Here is a 10,568-nt window from a genome sequence, read left to right on the forward strand (position 1 = left end):
TTGTTGTTTTGTCCAAGAGCAGTTTACATTGCATCTTCTTAACACTCGCATCACAAGTGCGGCAATGTTTTGCGGCAGTGTTGTGCGGCAAGAACGTAGCCGGGCGTTAAAACGTCCCTGTAGTGTTTTCAGCCCCTAGAAAGTTGGCTTCAGTCTGTTCACAGGTGAGCAGCCGGAAGGAAGGAGGCGGCAGAAGGAAAGGAAGAAAAAAAATGAGCGCAGTATCAAGCACACAGCCCCGTTCGTTACTTGTGCCAGGGGAGTTGTGTATAAGTTGCCGCTATCCTGTGGTGCAGAGTACATCGGCCAAACCGGGCGATGAGTCAACGAAAGATTAGGTGAACACCGAAGATTACTCAGGTTGAGATTCCCTTGACAACCTCCCAAAACATTGCCGCACTTGTAGAGCGAGCGATAAGAAGATGCAGTGTAAACCGCTCTTTGAAAAAACTTCTGTTCAGGCATAGGGATCAACTTGTCCGGGAGCTCATGAAAACGTTTTATATGCGTATCAGCGGAGATAAATGCATCAGCCAGACTTCAGTCCGCTTGTTTGATAGGGAGTTCCGCCTTTTGGCCTTATCACTCGAGTACACAGGGGTGACGTGTGATGATCTTGATGATAGTTTGGTGTGGTTTGTTTTGTTTTTTCCTATCTATATGTGCATGCTTTTTGGAATAAAACTTCAGTTGTGAGTAGCATTCGTCCTTGTCTTTGTCTCTGCTTTGTCCTGGTGTTTTTGCGCAATTTTTTCAGTATACTCACAATGAGGACCTCTGCCTAGAAGCACCCATTATTGTAATTACTGATGATACTGCACATAGCCAGAAGTGCATGCAAGGAATTCAGGGGCAAAATGTTTGGTTCAGGATAAGGCAAATGGAACATAATTTAATGAATTAAATTGCAAGGGGAATTGAAAGGCCAGAGAGGAACTGCACATACTATTCTACATGCTTAAAGATCAGCTCACTTAACTGTCTTTAGCAGCTTTAACAAGGCACGAAAGTCCAAAATCCTTATAGAAGAAAGCGAACTAGATCGCATTATTGAACCGTGTAGGTACCTTAGCAAGAATCGTCTGTGATAAGCGAAAGCAGTGATATGGAACATAATGTCAACCTGAAAACAAGTACACATTCTTTTGTGCCGGCCTTTATGCGCACGCGCTGTTATCGCGAATCGTCGCGAGATAACACAATTTCTTTTCTCGCAATGCCATGAAAGGTTATGCGCAAAAAAAAAAGACGACACGAAGAGAGAAGACACGACAGGACGAGCGCGAACTAACAACTGGTTTATTCAGATACTGACACCTTTAAATATAAGACGGTCAGGTGCACGCGCGGCGGATACACCCACAGCATGCCTGGTAAACGTGATAACACCATCATACCCTACAAGATGGATCTTAACCAAGCTGACTCGCTTCTATAGAAGCTAAGAGACGTATCGCTGACGCAATCTTACCTTGTACAGAAGCGAGTTAGCTTTGTTAAGATCTATCTTGTAGGGTATGATGGTGTTATCACGTTTACCAGGCATGCTGTGGGTGTATCCGCCGCGCGTGCCCCTGATCATCTTATATTTAGAGATGCCAACTTGTGAATAAACCAGTTGTTAGTTTGCGTTCGTCCTGTCATATCTTCTCTCTTCGTATCGTCTTTTTTCGCGCATAACCCTTTATGGCATTACAACTATCAAGCCAACTAGCCCGACAACATCTGCTGAAGTTCTTTCCTCTTTTGCCACGCAGAACAGCTGGGGATTCTAGCTTTGCCCGAACCAAGCCTGCCGTGCTTAGACCGGCGGCCATGAGCGCCGCGATGCAACGAGACGTTGGCGGTCCCGGGCGGCGCATCGCGGTGACCGAGCCGGGCAGAGCGGCGGCTATTTATGGCACGCCGCTTCCCTCCGATGGTGCCCCCGGCATCTGTCATTCTCACCGGCGGCTCCTCTCAGATCTCCGCCGGTGACGTGTTGGACGGGCGTGCTTTTCCACGCCAAGGGCGCGGGTGCTAACAGCTCGGCGAATGCCTGGAGTGCGGGCGTGCTTGGAATTCTCGTCAGTGATAGGCCGCATATGCTTCCGAGTGTCCGAATAAAAAGTAAAGCTTGTTTGTTTATTGGAATTTAGGAGGAGGAGGTAGAAGAGGAAAGGCAGGGAGGTTAATATTGGGGTTTAACGTCCCGAAGAAACTCAGCCTATGAGGGACGCCGTAGTGGAGGGCTCCGGAAATTTCGACCACCTGGGGTTCTTGAACGTGCACTGACATTGCACAGCACACGGACTTCTAGAATTTCGCTTTCATCGAAAAGACAATAATATAGTGACTGATGCGTTCGCGTTGCACAGAATAAAATTAGCCATGATATGTATGCCGATATTTAAGTGCAAAAACGGACTACGCAACGGAGATTGAATACAAAAGATAGTGCAAGGAACACCGGCGAAAAGCAGCCAAGTAAGAGCACAGCCAACGTTGCGTTGAAATGCGTGATAGAAGATACGGTGCTTGCAGCTTATTCTGGCAAAGTCATTCTCGAATCGGTTTGGTTAGGTTTGGTGCGGTTATTGTGATTTAACGTCCCGAAGCAACTTTGGCTATTAAGGACGCCGTAGTGAAGGGCTCCGGAAATTTCGACCACCTGGGGTTCTTGAACGCGCACTGACATTGCACAGCACACGGACTTCTAGAATTTCGCTTTCATCGAAAAGACAATAATATAGTGACTGATGCGTTCGCGTTGCACAGAATAAAATTAGCCATGATATGTATGCCGATATTTAAGTGCAAAAACGGACTACGCAACGGAGATTGAATACAAAAGATAGTGCAAGGAACACCGGCGAAAAGCAGCCAAGTAAGAGCACAGCCAACGTTGCGTTGAAATGCGTGATAGAAGATACGGTGCTTGCAGCTTATTCTGGCAAAGTCATTCTCGAATCGGTTTGGTTAGGTTTGGTGTGGTTATTGTGATTTAACGTCCCGAAGCAACTTTGGCTATTAAGGACGCCGTAGTGAAGGGCTCCGGAAATTTCGACCACCTGGGGTTCTTGAACGTGCACTGACATCGCACAGCACAAGGGCTTCTAGAATTTCGCCTCCATCGATATTCGGCCGCCGCGGCCGGGATCGAACCCGCGGCTTTCGGGCCAGCAGCCGAGCGCCGTAACCACTGAGCCACCGCGGCGGGGCCATTGTCGAATCGAATGCCTCGTATGTAGATAATCATGTTAAGATCAATCGAACTGACTTTCATACGACTTGAATTTTTTTGTTATTGCTGCTGCTGGCGCTGTACCAGCAGTTTTATTATTGTCGATAAACATCGAACGATAATTAGACTAGGGGCAAAGAAAGACAAAGGCTCTTCTCCTCTTTAGCAGAAACGTTCTTGTGGACACAACCTTGACGACCCTTTATACTCTCCCGCCATAACAAGAGAATTCTCTCCCGCCATAGCAAGAGAAATCTCTCCCGAGCATTTACTCCTTCTCTTTCGCAGATCCATTGATCGTGGCATGTCCTCATAGTGCTGCAACACTGGCGCAGTGGTGCAGCGGATAAGCAATGAGCGACTGCCGCGGCAGGTGGTTGTTTCGAACAGAGCGATCGGTGGGGCTGGTGAGGTCCAGGTTCGCCTTCACAAAGCTCCTGTAAAGCTCATTTTTGCGCTGACTGTTCTTCAGTAGCGCTGTCTATCAATACCAACGAGCTGATGCGCAGATCCACGGTGAGTAGGTGGATATTGCTTTAAATTCATTTCAATTAATTTCATTGCCACATGTCATGATGGGCGGGTTGGCACCTGCCTTTCGGCCACATGGACGGACGCCGGCTTTTCTAGAGAACGGGATCTCTGACTCCGTCGCATTAGAAAGCACGAAAAACTTGATTTTGTCGATGACAGAAGTTCCAGGAAAGCATTCAGAAAATCGATATCTGGAAAAAACTTTCTTTGTGACGTAGTGCACAGATTAAATATGGTATGTGAGGAAGAAAAGCCTGCGCGTATGATGGGAAAGATTAAAGTAAAGAAACCAACTCGCTTGTAGTAAACAGAATCGTTCCAAAGTGTTCCCATGTGCTGCTTTCGTCCGAAGTGTATTCGCATTGTCGAGCAGCTTCTGACCACGTTCCGCCGACCTGGCAGATAAATAGCCATACAAGGCTGCCGGATCCCGGATGAGACGACCGCCAGTCGTTATTAACGACACAAAGAGGTCAAAGTAAGAAGATTTCTAAAGTATACCATATGACTTACTTGCACAGCGTACCCTCTGTCATATTTAGAGGTATCATCACTGTTTTTTTTTTCATTAATGCGCGCTAAGAACGCATTATATCTGGATGCCCAATCTCGTCCAGAATATCCTCACCATGACGGTAATATGCTGGTGAGCTCCGGCTCGACTGACGGGGATTCCAAAGGAAACCTGCTGCAGGGTTACCTTGGACCATACAGATTAGTATCTTGATAAACATATGTGATAGAAGCAGCACTTGCTGTTGGATAATTTATTATTTTGCATGCCTATAGAATCCAGCGAACGCACATATACAAAGCACAATAACAAGTGAGACAGCGCTTCATCGTGTCGTCCACTTTGTTCTTCTCCTCCGTTTCTCTTTGTGCGCTTGTTCCGTTAGGCGTGGATACGTGATTGCCCTCAGCTCGCTCTACCTGAAATGTGCAGCGGAACTGTGCTGGTCACAATCGAGGACTTAAGTATCGAAAGCACACTTAATAAAATAAAACTACTGTTTATAGATTCGTCTGTGCTTAACCGCAGTAGATGGCAGCATTTCCACTAAAATTACACTTTAAGTGCATGTGTAGCTATCGTTTGCTTGATGGAAAGCTCGCGAAGATCCATGTAGTATGGAAGAATAATTGGCAGTTCGCCAGATGTTATCCAGTACATGTTGTCCGAGACGTATACGGAACGGCTCTCACATCCACCTCTCTTACTGTAGGTAGTGACCGCCAGATAAATCCGGGCTAAGACACTGGTTATCTGACAAAGAGAGCATAATGCAACCACGTCTATGCCATTGATTCGCGGAACGTGAATCCACCGTGACTGCTGTATTAATGAAACGAGAGGAAACTTCCCCCACGATTCAATGCCGCTGCTGCTTTTAGAGACTCTATCATACATCGTTCTATACATCATTCTCAAAGAAAGACAAAAAGCGCTGGTGTTTGGTGACAATGTTTTTAATGTACACATACCCGCCTGCTCTAGCAGCGCAATCGGGGCAAACGTAGAAAGGCGGTGTCATATACTGGGGCCGAGCAGGAACCAGGAGGCTGATGCGAGACATCACGCAAGGCTCTGCAACTCAGTGGAGCTTTTCTCGGCAGGAGTTTCAGCGGCACCAGAAAAGAATGAACACCTTTAGCAATGAGATTCTGCTTATTTACTGCAAGCGCATGTACACAGCGTTAGCTGTTCGTGCAATGTTCGGCAAGTTTCTGCCAATCGGATCGAAGTAGGCCGAACATTGTGTCCATGATTATGTGACTACTAACGTATTTGCTCCTAGCAGACGATGACATCCGTGCACAACAAAGCGGAAGACAGTATGGACGACAAAGGTGGGCATGGGTTGCATGGGTTGTGGACATGGACATGGAGTGGTGTGTCGGTTATTAACTGTACTATTCAGCCAAATAGTTTCGCCACACAACGGTGCATTTCCCTCCTGGTGCGGCTGCTTATTTCATCGCTGCTATAGCTTGTTCTCTCTTAGAGCTTGTTGTGACAAGACGTGCATAGGAAGTTTGATGTAATTGAGACACCTGTTTTGCCTCGCGTCTGTAACGTTGAATGCCGGCAGTTATGTTAAAAAGCGTGAAAATTTGGGCAAGTTTGTACGGATTCATGTTAACAAGGCGAGAACTGAGACGGTTCTGCCTTTCTAGGCCTCCGTCCTTGTCCTTGTGGTGCCTCAATAACATGTTAAAAGGATTCTTTTAGTAATGACAACTAACAAAGTATTAACTTTAAGAGAAAACTTAACTGGCGCTGTATATCATGTTCTACTGTGTACAAAGACAGTGCGTGTTTCTGCTCACCACCTTTAGCTACGTAAAGAAGCGATGTGACGGAGCAGAGTTACCACATTCAAAAAGAGAGTTCAGAGCAGAAGGCAAAAATAAATTTCGTGGTCTTTGTTTTAAAAAACAGCGAATATAACTCGTAAATTTTCGTGGCCTGTAAAGCTTATAATAGATGGGAGTAAAACCAATTGGTGGGGCCGACTTTCCCCTCTTAAGATGTTCTAAGGAATATATTTATCCTTGTGTTTCGCGTAATCGTTAAATAAAATTCACAAAGAATAAGCAGGTTTTCAGAATTGAAGCGCGACAAAGATAGCACACAAAAAGAAGCACGACGGGACATGAGCGTCGTTCTCGTCATTCTTCTTTCTGTGCGCTCTCTGTTGCGCTTGAATTCTGGAAGGTATGCACCAACTTTCCCCTGTAAGTATTTTATTTAAATAAGAAGATTGTTTCGGAGGGTACAGGTTTTGTCACCGTAAGGCGTTCATTTGTGTGCTAATTAGAAATTAGAGCTAAAATAATCATCTCCAGGAGCGAAACCGATTTCCATGTACCGACATAGAGATCCTTCCAAAAAAAAAAAAAGGCCGTCGCGGTGGCTCAGTGGTTATGGTTCTCGGCTCCTAACCGGAAAGACACGGGATCGATCCCGGGCGCGGCGGTTGAATTTCTATGGAGGCGAAATTCTAGAGGTCCGTGTACTGTGCGATGTCAGTGCACGTTAAAGAACCCCAGGTGGTCGAAATTTCCGAAGACCTTCACTACGGCGTCTCTCATAGCCTGAGTTTCTTTGGGACATTAAACTCTATAAAAACAAAAAACAAATCCTTCCAAAAGCTTATTTAACAAGCTGTGGCGTGCATTACCAGTACGTACTTTTCGTCTACGTGAGTTAGACGCTGCAGGAGGTACTGTATATGTTGTAGACACCGCATATATTAACCCAAGGAACAGTGACTCTCACCGAACTGCCGCAGAATAAACTTGGCCTGATTAGCGCCAAAATATACCACCTTTTTTCGACTTCAAGAATAATAAACAAGGAAAATTACCTCAACCGAAGTCGAAGCATGAGGCAATGACAGTCAAGCCGAAATAAATTAAAAGAAAACACGGCTCTGAATGATATTTCATCAAGCCCAGAGATAATCTGTGTTAGCAAAGCAGCTAAACACGAATTAGATTGAAATGTTCCCGGTGGAAGAAAATTTTCGCAGACTTTGGGCTACAAAACTAACATGTACGAGGTGCCTGCGGCGGTCGTAGTACAGATGAAAATGAAAATCGTTGAGAGATTGATTTCTTCTTCCGTGCGCTAAATTGGATCGGTAATGGAAATCTGTCAGTTTAGCGAAGGCTACTGGATAAGTAGTAGGTCAGAGAAACATACTGTTTTTAATGAGAAAAAAGTGTCGATGGGTGGCTTTCGAGCTCTGATGGCGCTTGATTTAATCATGACCGTGTTCACATAGAAAGTAGTGAAGTAGCAACATTCGAAGCAAACAAGCAAATAACAAATTTTGGCAGGTGTTCATGAAAAATTGCTCTAACAGCCAAGGAGAACTTACACGTACGTTTTGCATATCTCTGATTACTCGCGGTTTTTACCGCAAATCTCTAGTAGGCCTGGTAGGGTAAGTTAAATGCATCAAAGATGATTCACAATGAGGTTTGCTTCTTATTCCACGCTTGCGCAGCGAACGTGAATATAGTTCCAGAAACTCATTCTCATGGAGACAACTTGCTCCTCGGATTGTTGAGACGCTTACAAATACTACGCCATGTAAAACTGAGCACAAGTAATTTAAACACTGGAACGAGCTGGCGAAGGACTAGGAGCCGTTTTTAGCGCGCAAACATCTCACTCACCTATGCTGTCGATGGCCGGCGAGATGGTGAGGGTGACCGCGATGAGCACCACACTCATGAGCAGAATGAAGCACGCCACCGAACTGATCACGAATATGATAATCCGGCGTCGCGGCGAGTCGAGTTCGTCGTCCGGCTTGCTTCGTTGGCCGGTCTCCTCGTCTGTGATCATGAGCGATGGCACCTTGGATGCTCTTCGGCTACCAGTGTCCGCGTCGGGCGGAAGCAGTGAGCTGCCCTTCCGGTGGCCACCATCTGTGCCGGTCAGTGAGGACTCCCGCCGGTGCGGGTGGTGCGAGTGGTGGTGGTGGTGCCGGTGCCTGTCTTCTGAGCCCCGGCGCTCGTCGTCACCGACGCTGCGCGATGAGCGCCGACTGCTGTGCCCGCCGGTGTCGTCGGTCGCTCGCGACGAGCGGCGGCTCTCGTCGCATCTGGAGGACCTGCAACGACACCTAATATGCACCCACTTGTACGCACAAAAAATGAGTAATTACTCCCTTATTACAAATTTACACCACCTTGGGGGATTCCCCTAAATATCTGACCAACACTGTTCCCGCTTCGAGTTATTGATCAATTCGCTCTCGCCCTACGATAAGCTTGCCGTCCCGGTTAGCTCAATTGGTAGAGCGACTGCTCCGGTGAAGCGGTGGTCCCGGGTTTGAACCCCGGACCAGGACGAATTTTTTTTTAACTACGAAGTTTCTGAGAAAGATGTATAGCTTTCCTTTGTAGCCGTATGGCTGCGCTTGGGTGGATGCCAATGAGTAATTACTTCCTTATTGCAAATTTACTCCACCTTGGGGGATTCCCCTAAACATTTGACCGACCAATGAGTACAGGAACAGCAGCTGTATGGTGCTGCCGTATAAGGAAGGTTTGTAATAGACCTCGCTTCTATTCAGAACATCTGTAGCCGCAAGTACTAATTGCGACGCGATAGATTCTCCGTAACATAAAGCTATTGTCGAAGTTAGAAACAGTCGGACAAAACTTAAGAAGACAGCATCTTTTCTCCGTCAGTGGACCCCCTTTCAGCTAATGGCGTCGACCAGTTTCGATGAACTACTAGTGTGACGAAGAAAGGAGAGGTAGATGGAAGGGGGTAACCCCTCCCTCTATGATCGCGGTAGACCCCTCCACCCATTGTGGCGCCGCTACCTACATTGTCACGCTAGCAGGGACATAAGAACAGGCCGGCGCCATTGGCTGGAAGGGTTCCTTTGATGGGAAAAAACCGCTATGTTCTTTAGTTGTATCCAACGACGGAATCAATCGCGGTGGTTCAAGGGGTTTCTACAAGGTGTGCAGATGTAACTAAACCTACATCTGCCAATGTAATCTATACTGAGGCGAATGCTAGATATCGGCATGTTTCCAAACAAAATTAACTCCGAGTTTCATGTAAATCATAGATATAGCACACTATTCAAACGTTTGCGTTTAGTCATCGTAGTGCGGAAATCCTTCATGGTTGGAAGCATTAAATCTTATAGGCCCTTACCTTGATGCTAATTCTATATGAAAATAAAAAAAATGCTCTATCGTTGGGTATGTCACGAGCCGCCCAAGCATTGTTAATTCATCACGCCTATGCGGAATTTAATTCGGGACAGCACAACCTCGTTTGTCTTCTAATTTTCGGCCGAGGAATGGCTCAGGCTTCCAGAGATTAGTAAGGCCATTACGGTGTTCGCAGCCATCCTTTTTTCTCAAGAAACAACAGCTACTACCACTAATACTAGACATACATTCAAGCATTCACACCGACCACTAATACTAGAAATACGCTCAAGCATGCACACCGACCTGCGGCTTCCGTCGTCTGCTCGGGACGAGCGACGGCTGTGCGGGCACCCCTCGCTGTCCCGTGACGAGCGGCGGCTCAGGCTGCTGGCGCTGGAGCGACGCGAAGACGACGGCGTCACACTGGCCGACTCTCCCGCAGCTGCTGCTACCGCCAGGCTGGACGGGTGCGAATACTCTAGCGGGCTGCGGCTTCCGCGGCGGCGCCGGTCAGCCGACGATGTGCCTCGAACATCCGGGCAGGAGCGTTTGCGGTCTCTATGTCGGCGATGGTGGTGGTGGTGATGGCGATCGTGGCTGGAGCAGTCCTGCATCGAGTGTCGCCGTTGCTCGCCCACGCCAGGAAGGCTCAGGAACTGGTTGGGAGGCGAAGTGAGCGACTCGGCCGATGTGGCTCCGCGAGAGAATGGCAGATCTGGCACTCGAAGCAGGAGACCCGACTGTATGCCGGGATCGACGCTGATCACTGGAGCATGGTTGTTGCCGTTGTTGCCGGTGCTGGCTCGCCTTTCCGCCTCGTGACACGATCCGGCACCACCGTTAAGAGCGTCACCGTTGTCGAAGAGCGATGCGTCCTTCTTCGATTCCATGTTCAGCCCTACTGTGGGTTCTTATCAATGCGTCAACGCGCGCGTAAGTGCCACAGAATTGATCTGCTGTGATGTTTTCGTCCGCTGATAAAGAGTGGTCCTTTGGTTTCACAGAAGGTCGTGTTGAGAAAGCTGTGCATTAACATAAAAAAACCGGCGACAGTTATACGTCCCAAGTTTTCGCCATTGTACCGTCTAGGCCTATGAGGGATTCATTATGAGTATTT

General features: G+C 47.4%; 1 protein-coding gene across 1 annotated transcript; it reads right to left on the reverse strand.

The window, feature by feature from the left end:
- Positions 1-7,937: 7,937 nt before the first annotated feature.
- On the reverse strand, positions 7,938-10,367 carry LOC149339198 (uncharacterized). Its single transcript, XM_089550420.1, has 2 exons — positions 9,755-10,367; positions 7,938-8,385 (listed from the first exon to the last, which is right to left on the reverse strand). Exons 1-2 carry the CDS (start codon positions 10,339-10,341, stop codon positions 7,938-7,940), a joined length of 1,035 nt encoding a protein of 344 aa, XP_089406546.1. The 5' UTR covers positions 10,342-10,367.
- Positions 10,368-10,568: the final 201 nt, after the last annotated feature.

The sequence above is a fragment of the Amblyomma mixtum genome, chromosome 6 (assembly GCF_055824585.1).
Source record: "Amblyomma mixtum isolate Tamu chromosome 6, ASM5582458v1, whole genome shotgun sequence".
In the NCBI taxonomy this organism is placed as follows: domain Eukaryota; kingdom Metazoa; phylum Arthropoda; class Arachnida; order Ixodida; family Ixodidae; genus Amblyomma; species Amblyomma mixtum.